Source organism: Mus caroli, chromosome 2 (assembly GCF_900094665.2).
Source record: "Mus caroli chromosome 2, CAROLI_EIJ_v1.1, whole genome shotgun sequence".
Lineage (NCBI taxonomy): Eukaryota > Metazoa > Chordata > Mammalia > Rodentia > Muridae > Mus > Mus caroli.
In genome coordinates, this window is record NC_034571.1 from 147442116 (window position 1) to 147470041 (window position 27926).

The following is a 27926-nucleotide window of genomic DNA, read 5'->3' on the forward strand; positions in this document are numbered from 1 at the left end:
AAGGTACTTGTCATGTGAACCATTATTCTTACCAAAGAGCTCACCCAGTAGATGTGAAATTGGTTAAGAACACAAGTTGTAGCGTCAGACATCCTGAGTCTGAACCCAGGTTCTTCTATTTACCAGGTAAGAAACTTTGGACAAGTCCTTTAAACAACTTTTTGCCCATACTTCACCATATTTCATCTGTCTCGGGAGCTTTGTGACAAAGTGACAAAGATTAGGGAGGATTATCTTCATCAAGTGCTAAGCCTTAAGTGCACTTAATAGTATCTACAATAAGAGTTATTATTTGTAATTGCTAGTATAGTTTTGGCAACAAAAATCCCTACAAAGTTGATTCCAGGTTGTCCAGGAGTCTTTTAAGATAGGGTGAACCAAGGTCTCGTCTCTTCCTCCTACTTCCAACCCCATGGTTGGATTCTTGGTCTCTAGCTGGGCATACCTTGACATTTTTGGAGTTTATAGAACCCCTGGAGGGAAGAGGCTGTCTGGAGAATAAGGCTTGAGGTTTAACTACTGATGTTGTCTCTGCCTCCTGATCTGCCCTGGTGTGAGCAAGCTCCCCGGCCATAGCTAGGAGCTGTTTTGTCACCGAGCCACCCCTGCCTGATGGACCAGCTCCTCTTAAACTGCAAGCCAATGCAAATCTTTTCTCTCTTAAGTCGCACCTTGACAGGTATTCTATCAGAGCGATTAGAAAGCAATTATTACATCAGTTAAACAGAAATAAACCCAGAGTCAGGGTTAAGCAATATTCTTTCTTTAATTCCCCATTGCAAATGGAAGCCCCTGAGCTGATACCCACCCCACCCCTGCTTGGCTGCCTGGGGACCTTCAAATGCAAGGCCCCTGCCTCAACCCGGTGGAAGGGGAGGATTACCTCTCCCTATAATGGCCATTTTTTAAAAAAAATCCTAGTCACTTAAGAAATGGGGCCAGATACAGGAAAAGGGAGCTGGAAGACAAGGCCTAGGTCAGACCAGTCTGAAGGTGTTGAGATTGTGAGACCCTTGAGAAGGGTTTGCAAGCACATCCCTAAGCTCAAGGATAGCATGGCTGAAAGAGGAGAGGAGACAGACAATCTGACTCCTCAAGGTCCTGCCTGTCTGGTCACGGACACTGATGTCATCATTCCCACCAAAGGCCTCCAGCTGGAGAATTTTCCAGTTACTCTGGGATAGGGTTTGCTAAGCATCCCCTCTGGCCCCTGATCTGAGGCATCCATGGGGTCCCCCTGAGACCAAACCTGGGAGAAAGAGGGACTCTGGGAACATGCAAAGGCGGGGAGCAGAGATCCCGCCCAGCCCAATGCTCTACAGGATGGTGGCTCCAGCTGCATCCGGGCTCCGAGGGTCCTTCACACCGATGATGAAGGTGTTGGTTCTCCGACTGCCGTGGACCCAGGATAAGACATCTACCTTCTCCACGTGGTGACCCCTGGCTTCCAGGAACTCAATCTCTTCCTCAGTGAACTCACCTGCAAACCATCCCCGCAGCATACATTAGCGTTAGAGCGCTGACTCAGGGACCTTACTATCAGATATGAATAATGGTCTTAGCTGTTTCAACAGCAGGAACTGCATGACTTTGCATAAATTGCTTTGCTTCCCTGAGCCTCAGTGTCCTCACGCACAGAGTGGGGGATTGTAGAGAACTTACTATATAAAGTTGTTTATGTCCATAAAGGCCTTAAAGGAGATAATGCATAGGAAGCACTGAGCTTGGAGCCTTGTAATCAGTCCGTGGTAACAAGAAGTAGTCATTCTTGGTTTGTTTTGTGTTTTTGTTTTTCGAGACAGGGCCTCTCTATTAAGTAGCCCTGGCTGTCCTGGAACTCACTCTGTAGATCAGTCTGGCCTCAAACTCACAGAGATCTGCCTGCCTCTGCCTCCTAAGTGCTGGGATTAAAGGCGTGCACTACCACCGCCCAGCCTAAGCAGGCATTCTTAAGAATGGCAGGAGGCCTGGACTCTATCACTAAGTGGTCATCATTACCCATAAGGATTACTGCATGGCCTACTTAATGCTCACCCAGCCCTGCCTTCTTTTCAGCTCTACACAGGAGCCAAAGGGGCTCTTCTCCCACTTAAAACCCTCCAACAGCTCTGATAGGTCTTAAAATAAAAGTCAACGTCCACCTAAGCCCCTAGGGCCCACCTAAGCCTCTAGGGCCCACCAGTCCCTTTCTAAAGTCTTCTCCTGAGTTCCTTCTGGTCTCCACTTTGCTTAACTGTTCTGGCCTTACTGGAATCCTCTCTGTCTCTCCAGCCACACTGGCAACCTTACTGTCTCTCCAGGACAGGTCTTTGTACCCAATATTGTTTCAGTTTAGAATGCTTTCCCCATGATGGTCACACAGTTGGCTCCTTTACGTCATTCCTGTCCTTGGTCAACGGCACATCTTTGAGACTTTCCCCAATATCTAGAATATCAGTCTCTGTCAGGATTATCCTGCTTTCTTTCCCCTTTCTCTTCTTTTTGAAATGGGAGTCTTATGTAGCCATGGCTGACCTCAGACTCACTATGTCCCTAGGTAGCCAAAGATGACCTTGAACTTGTGGTCCTCCTGCCTCCACTGTCCAAGGGCAAGCACCACTAGGTCAAGTTTTTATTGTACTTGGGTAGAACCTAGAGCCTCATTCTGGGCAAGCACCTACCAACTGGCTTCATTCCTAGTCATATCCTGCTGTTCTATTCTGTTTGTTCTGTTCTGTTTTGTTTGTTTGAGAGAGTGTCTCATTGTGGCCTGGAAGTTCTCTGTAGACCAGGCTGGACATGAACTCACAGAGATGTGTCTGCTTCTACCTCTTGAGTGCTGGGATTAAAGACATGCACCAGCAAACCCTGCTTTCCCCTACCCCGCCCCCAAATAATTCACTACTGTTTCTACTGATGGACTGTATCTCTCTCCTTAATTTAAGGTTTTTAAATGGCAGGCTGCCTTATTTGTGATTGCTTCCCGGTGTTTATAGAAGGTCAGTACACTGTAAAAATTAAATTTATATTTGTGAGACTGTGGTTGGTTCAGGAAGAAGTGTATCTGTAGATATGCAGAGTGATGGAGTGGTGGCGTAAAGTCACAAAGGTGCCAGGTAACCTCAGGAAACAGCTGGTCTCCAATCCCATTCTTTCTCGGTCTTTCACAGACTGTCCCTCCTGCCCAGAAAGTCTGATATCACTACATGCCAAATACCCACTCCTAATTCAAGGCCCAGCCAGTCACCACCTCCACTGTGAAGCCATGAGCATCTTAATCTTCAAAATGAAGCTTTGTTGTTAGGGGCAACTCTGCCTCCTCACCATCAACCCGAGGTCCATGACCCTGTCCCTGCTCTCCTTTCTGATCTCAATGTCTCCTCACCCACCCTGGCCTCTTTTTATTTCTCAAAACCATGAAACTGAACCTGCTCCAAGTTCTTGGTACCTGTTCTCTTAGTCTACAAAGCTCTGCCCCAGTTTCAGTGTGTGTGTGGGGGGGTGCTGCACGGTGCTTTGTCACTCTTCAGATCTCAGCTTCAATGTCACTAAAGAGAAGCTTCCTGCCCCTGTAGGTTCCATTACAGCATCCTGCTCTGATGCTGTGGTCAAAATTTTCTTTCTCTGTCTTTTATGTCTCTGAGTATTTTTCCTGACTGCCTATAAGTGTAGTATACCCCCACAGCTGGAATGATGCTTGGCACATAGTAGGTGTTCATCATATACTGATGAATGGAAGTTTGCCAGAAAGATAGCTGTATCCCATTTTATAAAGGAGAAAACAAAGTCTCGAGGGTTGAGACATGGATTTCCTAACACTAGAAGGTCAAGGAATGCCAAGATGGTTCCAATCCCCAGATCTTACACTGACCCTACCAAAACCTGATCAAGAAGGAAGTTAATGTTGGTCAGGGCAGGAAAACCTTGGGAAGAGCCCTTCTCCATCCATCCCTGTGCCCATCCTATGGGAGCCTGCTCTGCACTCACTGTCGACCTGCAGGAGGTTGGACTGCAGGTCTGGGTGTAGGCGTCCTCGGGCCAGGCTGTCACTCAGGTTCCTGTTCAAGGTCAGGACATTCAGTAGAACCTGTAGGCAGGCAAGGAGCAAAAGCATCAGAGCTGCCCTAGAAACGATGACTCAAGACTCCACAGCTCTCACCCTCCATCCAAACCCTCTAGTCTTTACAACACTCACACTGACTGAGTAGATCATCTAAGTCTTGCAACGGCCCTGGAAACAGATGACCTATGGTAGCTGTCCCCACTTTACAGTCTGAGGGCCAGAGAGAGACCGTGACTCCCTTTCAGAGTTTAAGGAAAAGGCACTGCTAGCATTAGTCCTCTGTAGTCTAGCCCAGGGCCACCTTCCCTTCTCTTCGGATGAGGTGGGGTTAACAGGATGGTTTAGAGGACAAACTGGGTTGTTTCATCTCAGTGGTTAGGGGCTGGATAGACTCAGGAACTTAACTTCCTACCAAATGCAATAGCTGAATGAACTGAGCCAACTCCTTAACCTCCCTAAGGTTGCTTCCTTACCTGTAAAATTGAAACAATCATCCCGCCCAATGCTGGGGGAGTTAAAGGGGCTAACATACACAAACACACATATCACAAATACATCTCACACACATAGACACACACATCACACACGTACAGACACCCCCCCCACAAACATACATATCACACACACATACATACCACACACATTATACACACATACACATCACACACCACACACACACCACACACACACACACACACACACACTACACACATACACCAAAGTGCCTAGTACTAAGTAAGGACTCTGTGACATTAGTTATTGTGATCCACTTCACAGAGGAGGATACTAAGGCTCAAGAAAGGCTAAGTGGTTTCCCAGCATCCCACAGTTGAGGGCTGGCATCACGTAGGCCGAACTCATGGGATGCTAATTCCAGAGTTAGCTCATCGCCTGTCCAAACACGAGCCTGCTGCGTGCCAGGTGCTCAAGGCACTCATGGAACTGTTTTGAGGTATTCTGGAGAGAAGCAGGAGACCTTATTTTCAAAATAAGACCCTACAGAGGGCTGCTGGTCTATTCAGATATAGAGCAGGGGATGATGGGATTTGAGACTTATAGAACACAGGTAGTCCAGATGTCAGGGCCCCATTTTCATTATGAAGCCCAACACAGCACATCTGTGCCCAGGATAGGCCTGGCACAATGCAGTACAGACTGTGATTGCTGGAAAGGCATGGGATACAATATGTGGGACATGACAGACCAGGTCACAGCATGGCTCCTGACTACAAAAGATCCATAATGGAGTAGCTCTCACCTGGGTCAGGCCACTGAGGCCTCGAGCAGCTCCGTTGGCCCCCAGAGCGAGGTAGGTCCCACAGAGCCCTTCTGCTGGTCGGACTACAGTGGGCAGAAGGAAAGAGAGGGGCCGCTTCCCTGGCTGTACCGAGTTCTCCTGTTGCCAGAGGACAGAGATGGAAAGGGGGATTATAGAGTGGAGCAGAAGGAAAGACCCAGCCCACCTCCTTTCTCCTACATGGTCCCCAAGTTCAACTCCTGGGAGATGGGCCTCTTTCTGGCAACGATGTGCTCTCTGTGGAAGAGAAAGGGTTCCAGGAAGACTATTGGGAAAAGCAAGAGAGAAGTGGGACCACTGAGCTTCAATGCTGGTATGCATTGCAGGAGACAAGACTGAACCAAGAAAAATGGCAATGGGAACAGCAGAATTCCCATCGGACCATCTCTGTGTCTTTGCCTTATAGGAAGCTTGCAGGGACAGAAGTGCTGGCTCCAAGCAGACAGTACTACCTTGGTTCCTCTTGGCGTCCTATCGCAGATCTGAACACCATTTGCCCAACATTATGTATGTAACCCTAGCTCTCCAGTGCCAGAAGCAGCCCAAGCACTAAATGGGGGTCAGTGGTCTCACTGTCCAGAGAGGAGGCAAGACTTTCCCTAGTCACACTGAAGGGCTGGGAATGAAGTGAACATCTCATTTCCTTAACACAGAAGTTCTTAAAGGAAACAGGGAGGGAGAAGGATCCGCGGTGCTGTGTGTCCTTATCTAGCCTCAAGGTCCCCAGGAGAATGGGAAGCATGACCCTACCAGGCTGGGTGCAGAGTGGTTAGCTGTCCTGTTGGGCCAGGAGAAGTCTAGCATCTGGCTGTTGAGAAGGATCCCGGAGGGAGTGAGGAGGCCACTTCCAAAAGGCCGGTTCAGGGAGCTGGGGGTAGAAGTGAGGCTGAGCCCTGTGGGTGCCTTCCTTCTCACCCAGCCCCGACTTCCATTCTGCTTGGAAGGATTTACTCTCGCTGGGTCTAAGCCTGAGCTGGCGTACCTGACCATGGCTACGATGAAGTCATCAGGGCCCATGACCAGCACCTGGGCAGCAGTGGGAGCCCCGTCCAGCTCATAGACAGGCAGGAGTGGGGCAGGGGCTGCCTGAGAGTCACTGATGTGGCCCCGGAAGTTGGCGGCCTCCACCTTGCTGAAAAGGGAGTGGCAAAGAAAGGAACACACGAGGAGCTTTCATTACATCCCACCTATCTGTGGTGGCTGTGTGACTGCTAGGTCACAGCTGCCTTCTTCATCGAAGTATTAAGCCTACAGAAGGAGAGCACAATGCTAACATGTATGGAACACCCAGAAAATAACCATTGAACTGAACCAATTTATTTAGGCATCATTCAGAATTGAGAGCCAGCCTTTTATTTTACTTAATGTTACAGTTATTTGGCTCTATTCCTCTCTATGAAAATGCCTGGGCCCAGGGCATGCGCTGAAGGTATTTGTTTGGATTAAACAAACTTGATTGCTTTGGCCTCATGTTTGTAGTTTGGAACTAACGTTCATTAAGAATTTAGTGAGATGGGGCCTGTGAGATGGCTCTGCTGGTAAGAGGTGCTTTCTGTGCAAGTCTGACAACCTGAGTTCAATCCCCAGAACCCACATAAAGGAAATGGAGGTGGGGAGGGGGGCAGAACCAGCTCCATGAAGCTGTTCTCGGACCTCTATGAACATGACACACACCATCATCATCATCAAAGGATAAATAAAACAAAAATCTAAAAAACACTTAGTGAGAAACCAGAGTGTTGATTTGATACACAGTTGTAATCTTGACACTTAGGAGGTAGAAGTGGAAGATTTTTAAGTGCTAGGTCAGAACTAGAAGGCATAGAGTTCCAGGACAGGCTATATAGCAAGATTCTATCCCCCAAAGGAGGAGGAGATGGTCAGAGGAGAGGGAGGAAAGCAGAACAGGGAGGGAGAGAAAACTGCAGTATTTTAGTTGAGGAAAGATTTTTGTATATGGGGATCTTTATCTGTTATTAGTTTGTTTTGCTTTTGTTTTTGTTTTTCTGTTTGCAAGGCAAAGAACATATGGTAAGCCCTCTATAGCTATTTCCTGGCTGAGATAGCTGCACATGTATGTGTCATGTAAATGCAGGCCTGTTTTAGAGCTGTAAGCCCAACTGAGGGGTTCTCCATTGTTGGTGCTACTCGCCGTGTGCTGGGTTATTTGTGGAGATCAGGAAATGGTAAGTTAGTGAGGATTACCAAAGACGTTCATTTGGTTTTCAACCCATCAGGCCGGTGACCATGCAGAGTGAGCTCGGGCTCTGGGTGGGGAACGCTGAGCGAGCTTGCTGCTTTGATGCTCACTAGATTTCATTGTTCTTAATTTCGCCTTGTTTCAATAAATGATAGTAACTTTTGCTTTTCTCTTTCTTTCTAGCCCTGGCTGGCCTGGTACTCACTGGTACTCACTGGTACTCACTGGTACTCACTCTCAGGCTGGCCATCTGCCTGCTCTGCCCCTAGCAACCTGGGGTCCAGGATGATAATTAACTTTTGTCAGAATGTATGTTCTATGTGAGTTCTGGAGCTCAATATGATATTAGCTTGTGTGTGTGTGTGTGTGTGTGTGTGTGTGTGTGTGTTTAAGTGCACAAGCCCGCCTTGGCGTACACTTGACATGATGTACATATGGCGGTCAGAGGACAATTGTGGGTGTCTGTCTTCACTGGTCACTTTGTTTGAGGCGGACTCTCTGCTGTTTTTTCCACTGCATATACCAGGCTAGTTTCTAGGAATTCTATTTCCATCTTCAGAGGTTACTAGAATTACAGAGTCCCGTGCCAGGTATTTTTATGGGCTCTAGGGATTTTAACTAAGGTCCCCACACTAGTGCAGTAAGTGAATCTAGAGATATCTCCCCCGTCTTTATATTTTTTAACTGACTGCTATAATTAAATGTATTTCATATATAACAGCTCACTTTAGCTCAGGTTGACCCATAACTATGTAGTCCCAGTTGACCTTGAACTTATGGCAATCCTCCTGCCTCATCCTTCTGAATGCTGGAATTACATGCACAAGTCACCAGTATGATGTTTTGAGGAGGTGTATACACATGGAGGAATGGTCAAATCTAGCTAACTAACAACTATGATAGTCCACCGTTATCATTTCTGTAGTGAAAATATCCAACTCTTTATTATTCGAAATATAATAGCTTGTCATTAACTAGTCACCATGCTATGCAAGAGACCTCTTGGACTTATTCCTGCCATCTGCAACTGTGTATCCTGTTCTCCGAAGCCTCTCAATTTCCATCTTTTTGCTTTTAAATTATAAGTTGCTTGCAATTTAACGCACAGAGTGGTGTCTGAGTAACAGTGCAAACTTACATTAGCTGTATTTTGGCTTGTGATGTTCTTGGTGCTAGGCTGTAAGTCAGGCACAGTAATGGTCAAACAGCCAACCCACTCTTCACTTTATGGCCAACTAATAATAATAAATTGCATTTATTGCACATTCACTATACCATGTTCCCAGTGAATGTGCTGAATACCTAAAATGTTATCTGATTTATATACATGTTCCCTTATTGATTTACATGTTATTATCATCAAAACCTCACAGAGTGGATACAGTATTGCCAGGCTCCTTATGTCATCAGATGTCGTGAGTTTAAATTATGTCCCCAGAGTGATAGCTAGGGAATGTTAAAAGTGGCGGTCTAACAGAGGCGGTCTCACTGAGCGTGACCTCACTATTCTGCCGCTTGCAAAGATACAACCGCTCAGAATCCCCATCACCGCCAACCCCTGTGCAGAGGCTACTGTGTGGCCCTTGGGCTTTCCCTTTTCTACTCTAAGTGGAGGACAGCTGCGGCCGTACAGGTTAAGGTCATGCAAAGGTCCGATGGGTTCACAAGCAGTTGACCAACTCACTCTGCAGACAGGGAAGGTGATGCAGCCAGAAGCACCACGTGTCACACAGAGCTAGGGCTCAGCTGAAAGGGACTTGAGACTTCGTGAGCTTTTGCCCAATCCCTTCTCCCACGTCTCCCCTGATTTCTGCAGCACCCAGGGCCATATCCCAGGACAAACCTGAGCATGTCGTCCATGCTCTCAGTGATGGTAGAATCATAGACAGGGTCTCCCAGTCTGCTAGCCAGGGCCAATGCAATCTTCAGGGTCTGAAAACACAGCAGTGATGTGGAAAGGCTGCCAGGCCCCTCCCAACACCCCCACTTGGTGGATTCTCAAAACCAAAGGTTCAGTCCTGCTCCAAGGAGGCGCTCCACTTTCTCATTTCTAGTGTTCCCAAATCCTGGCGAGATGGAAGAGTGGGCCTTACCTCTGCTACCCAGTGAAGCGCTTGCTCACGGGACACCAGGCTGGTGAGGTTGAAGCCCTCCAGGATGTTGAGAGCACTGATGAGGGCCGGGCCTGTGTGCGGGGGTGGGGGACTGAGAACCAGGTGGCCTGAAAGGATAGGAAATGCGCAGATAGCAGGAAAGGGGTCAAGCCATCTTCATATAGCACATCTCTGTGCATACCTCACCATTACACACACAGACGAGGAAAGGAACCACTAAGAGGCAAAGGGACCCACTGAAGTTCACACACTGGCCAAAGGCAGAGCCGCCTCTGCCATAGGGGAAAACTAAGATGGAAGAGCCCAGCTGTACTCACTTTGGCAACACACACATTAAATCTGTGGCCTGCTGAGAGTCACATTGCAGGTCACTGGCAAAACAGGGACAGGTGACCAAATGTCTACAGAATCCTGGTTTGCTATAGGCTCCCTTCAATCCTTCCCACAGGTCAGGAATTGTTCAAGGGCTCTGATGGTTCCACTCAACCTGAAACTGCTTGGGAACAGCATCCTTCTCTTCCTACTTTGTTATCTGGTAGTCGGACATTAAAAGAATAGCACCACCAGAGACATGGATCACGGGCAGTAATAACTGACTCATCTAATCAACCTTATTCTATAGGGACAGAAACTGAGGCACACGAATCAACCAGGCCAGGATTATAGGAGGTCAGGTGAACCTACAGACACTGGAATGCTGAGACATCCCAGCCTGGGGAGGGAGAACAAAAAATCTGCCATGGATTCAGTGTCCACTGTGGTCAAGGTGACTTCCCATATTATGTCATCAATAGTGTCCTCGTGGGCACCCCAAGATGTGGACACTATTACTGTCTCCACCTTGAGAACCTCAGAGTGGGAAGTGCAGGACAAGAGGTACAGCTGATGCTACCCCAGCCTTCCTGACACCAAAGCTACAGGTTTGCTCTGTGTCATATACTGCCACCTCTAGATGAGGAATCAGGAAGACCGACCGGAACCTGGAAACAAACTCAGAGGAGGCTTCACCCAGGGACTGAGGTAACCTGTCCTTCCTAGACAGGAGAGAACCTAAGGACTCCCAAGGGACCTAGCACACCACACCTTGGGGTCAGCAAATATAAACTGCATTCATGCCATAGGCTTGGATTTCTAAGTTTCTGATTGGTTCCTGAATTGTTCACTTCCTCCCTAGGTCTCAATTGTCTTTTACCATCAACGACGGGCAAATCTGTGATTGTCTTAAAGGGCTCGTTCTACCCTTAAATGGACTTTGGTCTCAAAAATTTGTAGGAAGCTCAGGTCAATGAGAAGGGAGCTTGAAAACAGAGCTGAGGCAGTATAGAACCCGAGAAGGGAGCTTGAAAACAGAGCTGAGGCAGTATAGAACCCAAATCAAGGAAACTTAAGACATAGCTCAGTAATGGGGAATTTGTCTTCTGTAAAAGGTCCAATTCCCAGCACTATAAAAAAGCAAATAATAACAAGTCCCCAAACAAAAGAAAAAGCCATGTCCTAGGCACACACACACACACACACACACACACACACACCCATCCTCATTACTAATAACTGACCCCATGCTTATCTCAGGAGGGAGCTGGCTCTGGCTTGTTTCAACAACCTAGGGAGCTCACTGCCTCTGTTTATCTCCTGTGGCAGGAAAAGGAGTTTCCAGGCCAAAAAGATTTGGCCATGGACTGGCAAACTTCTCCTGAGTGGGGACCCTTAGGAGCTGGGGGAGAGGTCACCTCGGTACACTCCACACACAGGCTTCTCCGTGAGAGCACTATAGTTGCTGAAGTCCTCCTCGGTTATGACACCGCCTGCGTGCTGAGCCTGGAGGGGAGAGAATCACCATCCATCACTGTGAGCGTGTGAGGATGGCCCATGCCACGTGTCAATCACAGACGAGCCTGTTACAACTTTTGTTCCTTTTGGGATCCCACTAGCCCAAGGAAAAAGGAGGCAGAGGAAATTACCATGTGCATAAGAATTATCAAAACTAGCTAGGTGGTGGTAGCGCACACCTTTAATGCTAGCACTGAGGAGGCAGGTGGGTCTCTGAGTTTGAGGCAAGCCTGGTCTGCAGAGCAAATTCTAGGACAGGCAGGGCTACACAGGAAAAACCTATCTCGAAACAAACAAACAAACAACAACAAAAACAAAGGGGGATGGAGAGATGGCTCAGTGGTTAAGAGCACTAACTGCTCTTCCAGAGGTCCTGAGTTCAAATCCCAGCAACCACAGGGTGGCTTATAACCATCTGTAATGACATCTGATGCTCTCTTCTGGTGTGTCTGAAGACAGCTACAGTGTACTTACATATAATAATAAAAAATAAATCTTTGGAGCAAGCAGGGGTCAGAGCAAGCAGAGGTCCTGAGTTCAATTCCCAGCAACCACATGATAGCTCACAACCATCTGTACAGCTACAGTGTACTCATATACATAAAATAAATATATCTTAAAACAAAACAAAATCCTAAAAAGCAAAAAAACAAAACAAAACAAATAAGCAAAAAAAAAAAATGTGTCGTTTTACTATAGTTAACTAAAGACACGGCAGGGCTGGGTGGGGGTATACGTCAGTGGTAGAGTACTTTTCTAGTATGCTCAAAGCTCTAGGTTTGAGCCTTAGGTTGGCCTTCCTCTATAGTAAGACTATTACAGAACTATGGACTTGAAACAGCCTTGGCAGGACTGACCCACCTTGTTAAACATGACTGACCACTCTTCCCTGAGCAATGCTAAATCCTGTACAAATCAGTGTGTTTATTCCATTTCAGCAGCACATTCATTGTCAATCTTTTCAAAATAATTTTAAATTATTTATTTTATTACTGTACGGTACAGGTGTTTTGTCTGCATGTATGTCTGTGCACCACATACATGCAGTACACAAGGAAGGCAGAACAGGGTGTCATATCCCCGAGGGACTGGAGTTGCAGATGGTTGTGAGCCCCTGTGGATGCTGGGAAGCAAACCTGGCCTTCTAAAAGAGCAGCCAGTGCTTGTCACTACCGAGCCATTTCTCCAGCCCATGCCAATTTTAAATTACCATTACCTCTATCAATCTTCTTTTATACTTTCTAGTACGTAACTTTAGACTTATCTCCCCTTAGTGAACTATTCACTGAATTTCTTGGCTAGTATATAGTTATGCGTCTGGCAGATTAATGAAACACAGTGACCAGTAAGGACAGCGAGCTTCATGACTGAATGGCACACCTATGTAATCCACGCGGTATATGACAGTGGCTTAGATAAATGTCACCGCTGCACAGTACAACCCAATAATATTCTCAGTACCCACTATTACCCCAGACTAAGTCTCTTTGGATTTAGGGGTAGCCCCCTTTGTCAATCTCCTATGTCAATATCACCATGTTCTTGGGACATCCCAGGCAGAGCAGGGAAGAGTCGAGACCCAGGGGAACTGATACTGGTGATGAGTTTCCTGGGAAGAAATAGACCCAACGCCTGTACATCTGGCCCTAGCTCTGATAAGCCCAGCCATTCCTTTTTTTTTTTTTTTTTTTTTCCGAGACAGGGTTTCTCTGTGTAGCCTTGGCTGTCCTGGCACTCACTTTGTAGACCAGGCTGGCCTCGAACTCAGAAATCCTCTGCCTCCCGAGTGCTGGGATTAAAGGCGTGCGCCACCACGCCCGGCTCCAGCCATTCCTTTTCGAGATCAGCTCTGCCTGTGTTCTTCAAGAGAAGGCTGTGCCTCTTGCCCTTAACCACCACTGGTCTGATGTCTAACACCAGAGGTTAATTTTGTTTACGAAGCACACAACCAGAAACTAAGTAGAGGATAAATGGGGGAGGGTGGCATCTCTGCCACAGGGGCACTGTGAATACCCCACCTCCCACTGTCACACTCACCTCAGCCACCATCTCCAGTGTGAGGTTGCCACCGTTGTAGAAGGCAGCAGGGCCAGAAGTGCCGAGTATATCCAGTACCTCGGCGAGATCAGGCCGTCGCAGCAGGGAGCCAGGCAAGGGTGGGTGACCCAGTGGCAGGAAAGTATCCAGGAAGCGGTCAGATGCATTGGGAGGCAGCTGCTCAGCCAAGGCATGAGCTGCGGGGGGGGGGAGGTGGAGAGGCTGGGTGGGTGGTGCCACGACTGGACTTGATGGGTCAGGTGGATGAGAGCTAAGTGACTGAGCTCGGGGCTCCCTAGAAACCTGTCATAGCTGGTAGGGATATATAGGCTCCTCCCAGAGCCTCTCCCTGGAGGCTGCCTCCAGGTAAGAGTGGGATGGGAAAGTCTGAAGTGCAAACTGGAAAAAAGAACCCCTTTGCTTGGGGCCCAAATCTCAAGGCCTCCCCATTAACCTTGTACCTCCCCCCCACCCCCACCTCCAGGCCCTACTGACCTAGATCATGGGTCACGTTGAAGCCATCTTGGGCCACAGCTGCTGCGAAGGCCAGGACTTGGGACCAGGGCAGCCTGAGGGGGCCGGAGAGCAGGGGGTGGAGGAGGTCCTGGGGGGAGGAGGAGGGGTCCTGGGGGGAGGGGGGTTCCTGGGAAGGAGAATCCTGGCAAGGGAAGGGGATATTAGGAAGGGAAGTTGGGAAGGAAAGAATCCAGGAGGACAGGAGAAGGCCACCCAAGGAGGGAAGTAGGCAGAGACCCCTGATCCCCAGGGGAGGGTCTTTACCTGCCATAGAGCTGGTGAGCTTCATGTAGCCCTTTCACCATTCCGGGGACCCCCACCAAGAGCCCAGGCTGGGCGAGGCGGGCAGGCGAGGGAGAGAGGAGACCAGGTCACTGGAAGGGGGGGGCTGGGCTGAACTCCGCAGAGCCCCAAGCCAGGAATGGCTGGCACAGGGGAAAGACATAGGCCAAGTATCCCAGGAGAGGGGCAAGCTTTCCCCATAGGGTACCTCTCCCTCACCCCCTTATCCACAAATGCAGAAAAAGGTCTTCCCTTGTTGAGGGATTTAATAAATGAAGCGAACCCTTCTAAAAGCCAGGGCACAAACTTTCTAGGTAAAAATCAGTTCACATTGGGTAATCGGTACCCTTGTCTTTTTAAGTGGGACACAAAGGACCTCAGTTTGGTCAGTTCACCTTCACACCACCATCACCTGACCTGTGACAACTCAGCGGTGTGTTTGGGTTTTGCCAATGGCACTAAGTCCCCACTTTCCTGCCTTTCCTCTTTTGCTCTCTATAGTGAGTTTGCCTCTAGCATTTCTTTCTCCCAGTATGACAAAGCCTGAGAAAGCTAAAGTCATCTGACTTAGAGTGAGATAGAGGAGTTTGTTTACTTTGGTTTTCTAAGTCAGGTCTCTCTGTGTAGCTCTGGCTGTCTTGGAACTCACTCTGTAAACCATGTGGCCTTGAACTCAGAGAGCCATCTGCCTCTGCTTCCCAAATGCCTGGATTAAAGGTGAGCACCATATCTTAGGGTCCTCAGAGGAAGCCTTATACTTTTCTTTCAGGCAGGTAAGACTGTCAGAGAAGTAAGATGTTGTAGTGTAATCTGTTAGTAGTCATTCAATTTTGTTTTGTGCATTTTGTTTCAATTTTTAAAATCTTATTTATTTATTTATTTATTTATTTATTTATTTATTAGTGTGTGTGTGTGTGTGTGTGTGTGTGTGTGTGTGAGAGAGAGAGAGAGAGAGAGTATGCACATTATGCACATATGACCATGATATGGGTGTGTGTAGATCAGAGGAGACTTGTAGGAATCCATTTTCTTCTACTATGTGGGTCCTGGAGACTAAACTTAGGTTGTCAGGCTTAGTGACAAATGCCAGCACCAACCAGTCCTTGTTCATTATTTTAAGTTGGGGGAGGGCAAGCTGCCTGCCATGAAGCTGCTAAGAGCATTTTGCTCAACTCATTTTGCCACCCCATAGTAAATACGGAGCCCATCAATGCTTGGGTTAGCAGAAGGGGATGAAGGAGACCTCCCCCTCCCCTGGACCCTGTCTTCTCACCAGGGTCCCCACCTTGGTATCCCAGGATCTCTGCAGGGTCTCTTCTCGGAGGGCCCCAGGTGCAGACTCCCGGAAATCAATTAGGTGGCTTTCATTCCTCCGGATATCATGTATCAACATCACGCCCCCACTGGGAAAGACACAGAGAGTGAATATCATGTACCAACATCACGCCCCCACTGGGAAAGACAGAGAGTGGAAAGAGAGGAGAACTCTCCCTTCTGAAAGATTCAACTACCACTCCCTAAATCCCCGTGGGAAGGTTGTAGGCTGTCTGCCACACTGGGTGAGAGGTTGGAGCCCCCTCCCCAGCAGGGATTCAGAAACTCAGCCACCCTACAAAGGGTAGGAGGTAGGGAACCCAGGTTACTGGAGACTTTAATCCCCGATTAAGAAAAATGCAGAGACTGGGGGAACAGGCTGTTCTGTCCCCTCCCTAGACCAGAGCTGGACTCCTGCCAGCTTCCTGCACCTGCCTACTTGATACACCCCCTCCCCCCCAGGGCTGGATTATGTAAGGAAAAATCCCGTGTGAGGCCAGCGTTGCTCCTACCAAGAGAATGATTTTTGTCAGCTCATTCCTTTTCTGTGGCATATTTACATCTGGGGAGGGGGCAAAATTAAAATGTGTGCGGCTAAACAACAAATAAGGAAAGCAGGGTAGAGAAATAGCAAAGTGGCCAGAACCCTAACCCACCATGGGAAGCACTCTGGTCAACATCAGATAACTGTAGCCACATAGGAATGTAGGCTCCATGTTGCCAGATTTCCTGTTTGTTCCTGAGATGTTAGCTGTTACAATCTGGGTTTTTATGAAAAGTGTCAATATTTTAACAACAGCAAACTTTTTTTTTTAATGTGCAAACCAAACCAGCCTATGTGCTGGGTCTGACTTTTGAACGTCCAATTTGTAGCCTTGGTTTTAAGAACTCAGAACCTGGGGTGTATTTTCTGTGGACAAGGTCCACAGTTTTCATCAGAGTCACAGGGGTTGGTGAGCCTTAACTGATACCGGGCACCTCATCTTACACATCACAAAACTTCTCTCCTGGTGGAGAACCATGAAAGCTCCTGAACACACCTCCCTATCTTCCATGTGGTCTGCCATTATGACTCCATCCAGGGAGAAAAAGAGTGAAACTGGCTATTGAAAGAATAAACATAAAGAGTATGGGCCCACCTTCGCCTTAACCTAGAGACACCTGCAGCCAGGCCCATAGACCAGGCAGGAGACGACAAGAAATAGGCCTGAGGGACCCAGGCCTCCACCAGGTCCTTACCCAGCTCCTTACCCGCCCAGGCCAGAACTGTGTGGAGCCACAATCCCCAAACACAAGGCTGCGGCCACAGCTGCATCCACTGAAGAGCCCTGTTTACTGAGCACCTCCATGCCCAGCGCCGTGCAACGGGAGGCATCCGTCACCACAGCACCCTGCTGGAAGATCTAAGAGCAAGAGAAGAGAGGACTAGTCGGGCCCTCCACCACCCAATCACCTCCATTAACCTAGAACCTCTCTCTTCCTGTCCTCTTGATTGTCTTGAACCATTTCCTTCCTCTTCCCTTCCCATTTCCTAGCAGCCTCCCACTACCCCAGCCATTCAACACCCATCACCCTCTCACCCCTTTCACCCAAGTTCCCTTCTGTCCATCTGCTCCCCTCACCTGGGGATCCCCGAAGTAGATTTGCATGACCAGCGCCACGGTGACACCGGTGGCAAAAGTGAGGCAGGCGGTGACAATGACCGTGAGCCCATCCTGGCGGCAAGAACACTCTGCTGCAGCAGCTGAGAATGGGTCCTTGCGAGTCTCCCGTAATGGTGACCCGTCCTGGCTGCCCATCTCCGATGACGACGAAGGCAGCCGCTGAAGCCGGGCAGACTTGAGGAAGGAGTCCGGGTCTGTGGAGAGGCTGGGTGTCCGTCTGGCAGCCTCCTACCAGGCCCCGTGGCCCTCGGGGCTGGGCGGTCCACACATCTCTCCGCTCCGCCCATCACACAAAACCCACTGCCCTGCACCGCTCAGTTTTCCTCCACTCCAGCACACTTTAGGGTCCACAAGGACGCCAGTTCCCAGGTGGAAAAAGACCTCAAACTGGCCTCAGAAAGGTTGGATTTCTGCCTCTGGCGAATACCCACTCCAAGTTCCATGAGTCTGGCTCTCCCGGCTGAGAATAGCCAGGAGTGTGAGGGTGTTCAGCCTCCCCCTGGAAACCTTATCCTGTCCTAGCTCGGTATCAGCCTCCAGAACAAGGAAGCCTCTATCGAGCCAACTATCTTGGCTTCCAGCCTTGCTCCACGCATCCATTCATTCAATGGAAACGAGAGTCTACTACATGTCTGGCCCTAAACTAGAGCAGATAATTGCCACCTTTGCAGATGGTCTCAGGACAATGGAGGAAAAGAAAACAAATAGGTAAAGACGTTGTGGCGGATGTTAAAAAAAAAAAAAAAAAAAAAGGCATGAGGGGCTGGGGAGTTGGCTCAGTCTGCAAGCATGAGGACCTGAGGTCAACTCCCCAGCACCCTCCTAAAATGCTCTTGACACCATTATGGGGCAGACACAGGTTGAGCCTGAGGAGGCCAGCCTCTGGCTCAGTGAGAGACTGACTCAAGGTGATAAGGCTGAGAGCAATAGACGGAAGATACCCAAGGTTCTACTATGGCCTCCACCTCCACACGTGCTCCCATGAGCAAGTGCGCGCACACACACAATCACACACACATTCCCATACACATACACACACACACAAGTAAAAAATAAAACACTCCCACACAGATACACACATACTCCCCTACAACACTCACCCCCACATTCCCCCCTCCAAACCCCACACTCACCCCCCTACACACACACACCAGAGCATGAAATGAAATGTGATGTGGGAAGAGAGACTGCTTACAAGGGAAATCAGGGAAGAGCCTCGTGAGGAACTGATTTCTGAACTGCAAATGAAGAAAAGAGACAAGAAAGAGCTGCCACCAAGAGAGAACACAGAGATTGTGTAGAGAGTGTTCCAGGAAGAGAGAACAGAGGTTCAGAGGCCCTAATGGAGGAATGAGTTTGACATTTGAAAGAAATAGCAGGTCTGGTGGCTCTGGTGTGGCAGCAAAAGAGGCAGAAAAACCCAGTCCGGGTGGATGCCTGTCCTGAATACTGGTCCTAGAGATGCTGAGAGCTTGGACTTGACCTCTGTGAGGCCACTAGCGAGTTGTGAGACTGTGAAACAATCTGTGATGGTTTGAATAAGAATGGCTCCCTAAAGGCTCAAATATTTGAATGCCCAGTCAACAGGGAACAGCCCTATTTTGAAAAGATTAGGAGGTGCGCCCCTGTTGGAAGAAATGTGTCACTGAGGGTGGGCATCCAGATAGAGAACTTTCAGCTACATCTCCAGCACCAGGTCTGCCTGGATGCGGCCCTGCTCCCTGCCATGACGATAAAGGACTGACTCTCTGAACCTGTAAGCCAGCTCCAATTAAATGCTTTCTTTTCTAAGAGTTGCCATGCTCATGGTGTCTCTTCTCCGTAATAGAGCACTGACTAAGACACCATCTGGCTTCTGTTTTCATATGTTCCCTCTGGCTGCTGTGTGAAGAGCAGCCTGGCAGAAAACAAGAGTGGAGGCGAGGGGGCGTTGAAAGCCACTTGTGGACAACTCACTTCAAGTTGTGAGTGTCACCATCTTCATCCTAACAACACAACTAATCCCTAACACGGGGGTCGGCTGCAGGATCCATGAAGTGATGGACTCGGAAAGCCATCTCCGTTTTTACCCATGTAAAGTGCTGGGCAGGGCTGTGCGACCAAGACAGGGCGATCCTGAGTGCTGGCTCCCCAGCCAGTCTAGCTGAAAGGCCAGTCTAGCTGCTGGTTCAGTGCTAGACTGTCTCAGGGCATGAGGTAGAGGAAGGAAGATGCAGGTCTTACTCTGGCCTCCAACACGCACTCCCAGTGCTGCAAACACCTTCTCTGACCCAAGACCTCCCCTCTGGGTGCTATTACCCCGAACCCACTCCCAGGTGACCAAAGAGTTCTAGATATTTGTGAACAAGGAAGTAAGAGGATTATTTTAATGCCTTACTTACATATTGTATACACAGTAAGTTCTTATACGTTTAGACATTTTATTACATTAAAATTCAACTGCCATATTTTTCATGTTTACTTGATAAAAATCCAAGGTCTTTGGCTTGTTTAAGGATGTTTAAGGACCTCCACAACTCGCACCTCCATCTTTTATATAAATAAGAAATCACAAACAGCTGGGCAGTGGTGGCGCACACCTTTAATCCCAAGGTCAGAGGCAGATGGATCTCTATGAATTTGAGGCCAACCTGATCTACAGAGTGAGTTCCAGGACAACCAGGGCTACATAGAGAAACCCTGTCTCAAACAAAACAAAATCATATAATAAATAAAACTGTATGTGCAAAAAGTATTAGAATCCATTTAAAGGGGTTACCATTGGGAAAGATGCTTTAGGTAAGAATAAGGTGAGTGGATGTTTTCATTGAAAAAATTCTACTTACATTTTTATTTATTTATTTTTAAGATTTTATGTATATGAGTACACTGTAGCTATTTTCAGACACACCAGAAGAGGGCATTAGATCCCATTACAGATGGTTGTGAGCCACCATGTGGTTGCTGGGAATTGAACTCAGGATATTTGGAAGAGCAGTCAGTGCTCTTAACTGCTGAGCCATCTCTCCAGCCCTTACATTTGTATTTACTTTGTATTTGTGCGTGTGTGTGTGTGTGTGTGTGTGTGTGTGTGTGTGTGAATAAGAGAGAGAGAGAGAGCTAGCTCTAGCTGACTTTGAACTTTCTAAGTAGCCTAGGCTGGCCTACAACTTGAGGCAATCTACCTGTCTTTACCCTCCTGAGTACTGTGCGTATAGATGTGAGCCACCACACCCGACTTAAAATCCTTGTTTTTTTTTAAAAAAAAAAATAGTTTTAAATTTACCATTGTGTGTGTGTGTTTGAGAGAGAGAGAGAAAGAGAGAGAGAATTAGAGACAGAGACAGAGAGACAGACAGAGCAGAGAGGAATGTCTGCCACGGCACATGCGACTGTCATAGACAGTTTTCTGAGGCTGCGTCTCTTCTTTCACCTTGGTGAGGCAGAGGCTCTCTTCTTGTGTCTGCTGCTTTTCGTACACCACGCTAGAGGGCTGGCTAATCTCCAGATGATTCTTCTGTCTGCCTCCTCTTACTGAAGGAGTTTTGGGATTAGAGACGCAAATCGCCACATCTCGCTTTCAATGGGTTTGGTGGGGTAGGTCATCAGTTTTGCACAGCAAGTGCTTTCACCACGGAACCATCTCCACCGCCCTATCCCTGTCTAACTTCATCTCCTTCTGTGTGCACGCACATGAGCTTACACACGCATCGCATGTGTGTGCGCGAGTGTGCACACATGCCCACTTGTGGAGAGGACACCTTGAAGGAGGTGGTCCTCTCCTTCCATCATACTGATCCTGGGCTTGAACTCGGGATGTCATGTCAAGCTTCATACCATTGCTGGACCCACCCCCAGCTTTTTTTTTTTTTTTTAAATGTGGGCTCCAACTGAGCTAGCTCTTGCGCATTTATACTTCTTTAAAATTTTAACATATATACTTTGAAATTAAAAGTAAAAACTAAATGCTGGGCGGTAGTGGCGCATGCCTTTAATCCCAGCACTTGGGAGGCAGAGACAGGCAGATTTCTGAGTCCGAGGCCAGCCTGGTCTACAAAGTGAGTTCCAGGACAGCCAGGGCTATATAGAGAAACCCTGTCTCGAAAAACAAAAAACAAACAAACAAACAAACAAACAAAGTAAAAACTACTCAGAAATAAGAATTGGAGGATGGCTGGATGTGGTGCACACCTTTCATCCCAGCACTCAGGAGGTAGAGGCAGGTGGATCCGTGAGTTCGAGGCCAGCCTGGACTACACGATAAGGATAGCCAGAGTTTCATATAGAGAGACCCTGTCTCCAAAGCCAAACAGAATTGGAGGATAAGACTGGATAATGGGCTCTGAGGCTAAGCATGTGTGCTGTTCTTGCCTAGAACAGGAGTTTAGTTCCCAGCACCTATGCTGAGTGATTCATAACTGTCTATAACTCCACCTCCAGCACCTATGCTGAGTGATTCATAACTGTCTATCACTCCACCTCCAGGGCATCTGACACCTCTGGCCTCTATGGGTACTGTACCAAATGCAGATACCCACACATACAGATAATTAAAGATAAAAATAAAATCTTAAAAAAAATAGGCTGGACATGGATGGTGGCACATGCTTTTAATCCCAGCACTCCGGAGGCAGAGGCAGGCAGATCTCTTGAGTTCAATGCTAGTCTAGTCTACAGAGTAAGTTCCTGGACAGCCAGGGCTACACAGAGAAACCCTGCCTTGGGGAAAAAAGTAAGAGAAGGGGACTTTTACTACCTTCAATATTTTATTTTGCTTTTACATTAGGCAAATAGTATGTACTTTATTTTTTAATTCTTTTGACTTTTACATTTCTTACTGTAATTTTATATGTATACCTGTTTTGGCTGCATATATATATGTACATTATATGTGTACCTGATGCCTTTTTTTAATTTTTTATTTTCTAAATGCAGCTTGTCAAGCTGACTGGAGAGGTGGCCCAGGGTTAAGCAGAGTTCTGCCTGATCTTCTGGAAGGCCTGGGTTTGGTTTCCAGCACCCACATGGAGACTCACAAGGGTCTGTAACTCCTGTTCCAGAGAATCCAATGCCTTCTTCTAACCTCCTTGGGCACTGCAATGTATGGTTGCATAGACATGCAGGCAAAACACCCATATACATAAAATACCAAAATACTTTTCAAAAAGTTTGTTATCCTTAAATAACTATGCTGTCCTCGGGTAATCATTTTTGTCTCTAAGCCTCAACATCACTAGCAATCTGTACATGAGACTTGCTCGAGACAAAGTCTCTTGCTTGCAGCTGTGTGCACCAGGCTAGCTGGCCCATGTGCTGCTGAGTCCCTATCTCCATCTCCCTTCTCACTGTAGAAGCGCTGTCATGCCTAGCTTCTTAGATGGGTTCTGGAGATTTGAACTAAGGCACACACATTTGGACAGCAAGGGCTTTACCCAGGGCACCACCTCCCCAGAGAGACCTTGTATTTACTGAGGCTGATGATACCCTAGGTATTTCACATGTATTTCCTCAACGAAGTGTTTTCATGACTTCATGAGCTAGGCTCCACTTTCCTCACTTTACAGATGAAGAAACTGAAGCTAAGTGGTCCTGCCATAACAAGAATACGTGGGAGAACGGGGGCCTTGACGTCACCTTTTTGTGTCACTTGATGGCCTCCTTTCTATTGATTCACGTGGCATTGGCAGCTATTTCCAATCCCCCGAACCAATCCAGTGAGCGGGGTGAGTGTAGTGGCTCACACCTGGGACCCCTGCACTTGGGAAGTAGAGGCAGAAGGATCACTGATCAAAGCTTGCCTGAGATAAATGAGGCCTTGTCTAAAAAAATATAAAATAATAATAATAATAATAAAAAGGCAAATAAGAAAAAAAATCCAACCTTACTAGCTAATTTGAGTTGCTATTTAAATGGCCCCACCACGACTAGATCTAAGATTATAAGATTATTTAACATATCAAGTTACTCATTTATTTAGCAAAATTATATACTGAAAAAAATATCAGAAATGGGGAGAGGGAGGTACATATCACGTGCCCTGCATACATAGTAGGGCAATAATCCCACTGATAAGAGCAAGATACTGGGGGAAAGATTGATTATTGCCCTGCATACATAGTAGGGCAATAATCCCACTGATAAGAGCAAGATACTGGGGGAAAGATTGGTTTGGGGGTAGAAGAAAAAAGTTTATTAGAGACAGGCTTGTGGCTGGAACTTAGAATCCCAGTGCTCAGGAGGCTGAAGTATCAAGGCTACAACAAGTCTGAAGCCAATGTGGGTCGCAGTAGTGAGTTCCAGGCCAGCCTGAGCTACAGAGTGAGATCTCAGTCTCGAAGCAAACAAAAGCCGCGCCGTATGCTTTCAGAGAAAGGTGGGTTTAGTTTTGATTATCCTGAATTAGTGAGACACAAGGCACTGCTGTCTCAATGTAACCGGTCAAAGTAGCTCATTTTCTTTCTCTTACATGTTTTTCAAAAACAGGTTACAACACATCCTAGTCTAGACTTGAACTCCCTTAAAGGGAAGATTTCTGAACTTGGGTGACATGACCGGAAGAGCAGAGTGGTGCGTGAACTTGAGGTGAGAGGGCGGTGGCAGGAAGTACAGCTGAGTGACTTAGGAGTCACACAGGTGTGACAGGTGATGACATGGTGGTCAGATGGAATTTAGGAGACTCTTAGGAGGGAGGGTATAGAAAACCAGGTCACATTTTAAAAGTGAGAAGAACAGAAGGAAAGACTCAAAGGTGGCTTCTGGGCATCTACTTTGGACTCCGAAGGGCGGTGCCCCTCACCGAGAATGGCACTGGACAAAAAGGAATCGTGTGGGAAGACATGCTGACTTCTGCATAGAATGTTGAAGGTTGGGTATCTACAAGATACCTGGAACCTAGAGCCTGGGAGAGGAAGGCTCTTGTGGCTTCCATGAGGACGAAAGGAAGCATTTCCTAACTTTGGAGAGGTCACGGACTCACTCTCTTTTCTTTGGGGCCTGCTGTGGGGTGCATGGGTATCAACTATTCTATAATGGACCCTTTATTACCCAGGCTACCCAAACCCAACCAAGGTCCTGGCTAAGAAGACAGGGCAGTGCCACTAGGTGGCACTACTAGGCTGAGAACAGAGAAGGTCATGTCAGCCTACAAGCTGTTCTAGCTGGACCAAAAGAGTTTTGGGACTTGGAAACAGGCCTAGGTGACACAGCACCAAAATGCTCATACTGTAATGATCTCAGGCAAGTCCTGAGAACCTTGGTGTCCACCCTTGTGGTCAAGTTTAAGTTCCCGGGAGCTTGGGTAACCAGTCTCTATGTTGAATTTCTAGGCACGTGTTCTACCACTAAGTTATACCTCCAGCCCCTCTCTGTTGAATTTCCACCCACACCAGTATGAAGCTGCCCCAAGGCATTCCTGAGGTCTGGGAATTCCATTCCTTATCAGCACTTCATCTTGCCAGCTTCTCCCTTTCATCTATTCATTCAATAATCATTTGCTGAGTGCCCAACACTGTACTGAATTCTGGAGAAAGAATAGTGGATGAAAAAGCCACACTCCCTGCCCTTCGAGGCCTCGTAGACAACAGTAAGAACCTTACTGCCCAAATAAATAACCACAGGCTTTTTAATAAAGCAGTGACCTTTAACGGGGGGCCAGAAGAAGACAGATCAAAGGTCTTGCTTTGTTATCTGGATATGCTTTATAGAGGTGGAGGAGAAAAGGAAGGCCCAGTACAGGGTAGGCACACCCACTAAACTGTAGTCAGTCACGGCTGAACTGCTCTTAATCTCTGAATAGAAAACCCAGATTGACCAGGTGGCTGGTGTCAATAGATGACCAGAAGGTTCCACCAGGCCATCCTTTCCCACATCCACTCTTGTACCGCCAAGGCTACCCCGCGCCCCCCCCCCCAAGAAAATTAGTTTTGACAGGCAGCTCTGACATTTGAGGACTCAAAGTCTACACATCCCATTCTTAATCCCATCCCAGGTAAAGTGAGATCCAGTCAGGCTGGTGGGTTCTGGTGGTCAGGAAGCAGAGGAGAGGATTTCCAGTTGCTGGGCTGGGAGTGACGATGGAAGAGCCAGGCTAGAAAGGGCTGGAGCAGCATCCTCCGGTATAGACAGGGATAGAGCTCAAGTGCAGGCACCACCAGGAGGAAGTCAGGGAGCAGAAGAATGCTCTGATGCCAGGAAGTGACGTTGAGGGAAAGAGGGCAGAGGGATGCTGAATAAAGAATGGTGGGGAGCACAGAGCTGGACCACATGGGCAGGAGAGATAGCAATAGGGAAGGAATACCAACGGATCTCTCGGTCCCCAGCTCCTTCTCTCAAGCCCGGCTTCCTTCCCAAACTCCATCTCCTCCAGTTTCAGCAGAGGGTTGAGAACACAGATCTTGTTGCTGTCCAGAAGCTCCTACCGACCTAACTAACATCCGGGCCAGATCCCCATCTCTGGAAGGGGTAGGGTAATCCACAGAACAGCAAAGGCACTGTAGTCCCCAAGGACTTTGAGAGGTCATGCCGTCCATCCCCTTGTCTCCCAATACCCAGAATCCCCAGACAGAGAGGAATCACATTTTCTTTACCCCTCTCTGGACATGAAAAGATAGATGCTCAGCTCTTCTCGGGACACTCTGCTTCCCATAATCCCTGGCTATGGTGAAGTTCTCCTTAAGATCTAGACTCCATCCCGCCTGCTGCAGTCTCCTACTTGGCTTCTTCTATCCTGTCCTCTGTGGCTAGAGAAAAGCTTTTACTAGGTGACCACAGCTGTTCTTTAGGCTCTCCCCTCCAGCATCCCTTTTTTTTCAATAGGTTCTTCCTAAAAGGTAATCATAATCTCTCCTGCTGCAGTCCTTGCATCCCCTCCCGTGTCGCATCCTACGCCTCCAAGGCAAAAATACCCCTTTCCCCACCAGACAGTTAACAGGGCTGAGGAAGAAGGGGAGAGGTCCAGGATGCAGAGGATGAATGAAGGAGATGGGATATTGGAAATGGATGCTCAGAATAGGAGGAGGAGGACCAGGACACCAGCCCCCACCCTCACCCCCCAAGGCGGGGCAGGGATGGGGCCAGAGGGCCTCACCAGTATCCGGGTCTCCCAAGAAGGCGTCCTCGTCCTTACGGCCCCTCAGTGGGGCCGCAGGCGCTGGCTCGTCCTCCGGCAGCCTCGGGAAGCTGGTGATGCTCATATAGTCCACTGGTGAGTAGGCGCCTAGGGCGCTCTCCTGGCTAGCCTCGTTCTCAGCCGCCATCCTCGCCCTAACCCCCAGCAGCGCAGCGCCTGCCGGAAGTGGCAGTGAAGAGGGGGGTGCGAGGGCGGAGGGCGGGGTCTGAGCTCCTGGACAGCCGGGAGGGGGCGCCCCCACCGTCAGCAGTGTCCTAGTATGACTCGCCCCTGCCTGCAGGCTGCAATCAGTCTACTGATTGCAGCCTGCAGGCAGGTGCAGGAGGATGGGAGCCCAGAGGACAGTGGAAGGTTGCCAGGATGAAGACGCTACTCTGGGATCCTCAAACAATCCCTGGCCCTTCCTCCTTCCAGTCTGAATCCAGCCCAGATTCCATATGCTTCTAGAACCACAGACTGACTTTTGAGCGCAAATTTCTCTTTGATTTCAGATCTTCTTTGGACCACTCACTTCTTGGACCCCAAATCTCTCTGTGGTCGCCAAGATTCCCCTCCTCTGATCTCAAACTACTTCTCCGACCCCTCTCAGACTACTCTTCATAAGCCCAGTGTTCTTTTTGACTTATGACTCTGGCTTCATTTCACCCCAAGATTCCTTTTCAATCTCCAACCCCTACTTCATCCCGACTGCTTTTTCACCTGCAGGCCCCTCTTGAACCTTTCTTTCGATCTCACATCCCTTTCTGTGCCCTCCCTCCCCCAGATTGCTCACACTTCTCTTTTAAACCCCAACTCCTTCTGGAATCGCCCTGATGTATCGGGATAGGAGATTGGCCCTTCCTGAAAGCCCACCCCCAACGTTAGAATCTTTAGAAGCAAATCCTCAGATTCCACTCCAGGAAACGCGATTCAGTAGGCCAGAGCATGGTCTTTGGAACCTTAATATTCTTTGGCATTTTAAAGAGTGCTTGATGTGGTTCTGGAGCTAAAGTAAAAGAAGTAATAATGGGGCCTGGAGAGGTGGCTCAGCGGTTAAGAGCACTGATTGCTCTTCCGAAGGTCCTGAGTTCAATTCCCAGCAACCACATGGTGGCTCACAACAATCCGTAACAAGATCTGGCACCCTCTTCCGGAGCGTCTGAAGACAGCTATAGTGTACTTACATATAATAAATAAATAAATCTAAAATAATATAATAAATAATAAATAAATAAACCTAGAAGAAGAAGAAGAAGAAGAAGAAGAAGAAGAAGAAGAAGAAGAAAAGAAGAAGAAGAAGAAGAAGAAGAAGAAGAAGAAGAAGAAGAAGTAATAATAATAATAATGGTGTGGTAGAGCAGGGTGGTAGGATGGGAAGGATAGATGGCTAAGAACCGGCTTGGGAAGTAACTCCTTGGTAGAGTGCTTGCCTCTGTGAGGGTTTGACACAGCATCAAAAGAAGAAAAAAGGAAAAGAGGAGGAGGAGGAGGAGGAGGAAAGAAAGAAGAGGGGAAGGTAAGGAGAGCGTGTTGCTGTGCTTGCCA

The 27926-nt window shown here is 48.0% G+C and overlaps 1 protein-coding gene across 4 annotated transcripts; it reads right to left on the reverse strand.

The window, feature by feature from the left end:
• Nucleotides 1–747: 747 nt before the first annotated feature.
• Ggt7 (gamma-glutamyltransferase 7) lies at nt 748–26639 on the reverse strand. 4 transcript variants are annotated; one of them, XM_029470293.1, is made up of 15 exons: nt 26361–26639; nt 17255–17490; nt 16884–17035; nt 15592–15721; nt 14301–14368; nt 14016–14089; nt 13521–13717; nt 11384–11471; nt 9633–9760; nt 9383–9471; nt 6322–6471; nt 6090–6207; nt 5301–5438; nt 3967–4066; nt 748–1480 (listed from the first exon to the last, which is right to left on the reverse strand). In XM_029470293.1, the coding sequence occupies exons 1-15, from the start codon at nt 26527–26529 to the stop codon at nt 1317–1319; spliced, it is 2001 nt and encodes a 666-aa protein (XP_029326153.1). In that variant the 5' UTR covers nt 26530–26639; the 3' UTR covers nt 748–1316. The 4 variants fall into 4 exon arrangements, with proteins under 4 accessions (XP_029326153.1, XP_021036797.1, XP_029326157.1 ...); XM_021181138.2 differs by having other exon boundaries at nt 15604–15721; nt 26361–26638; XM_029470297.1 differs by having other exon boundaries at nt 14301–14410; nt 15604–15721; nt 26361–26637.
• Between the last annotated feature and the right edge of the window lie 1287 nt (nt 26640–27926).

What these genes read in the sequence shown, in the direction of transcription:
- Ggt7 (XM_029470293.1), bottom strand. Translation starts at nt 26,529, where the DNA reads ATGGCGGCTGAGAACGAGGCTAGCCAGGAGAGCGCCCTAGGCGCCTAC. An exon ending in TCTACTTCGGGGATCCCCAG is followed by an intron (nt 17,036 to 17,254) that starts GTGAGGGGAGCA and finishes TCTTGCTCTTAG; the next exon opens with ATCTTCCAGCAGGGTGCTGT. An exon ending in CGCTTCACTGGGTAGCAGAG is followed by an intron (nt 9,472 to 9,632) that starts GTAAGGCCCACT and finishes CTGTGTTTTCAG; the next exon opens with ACCCTGAAGATTGCATTGGC.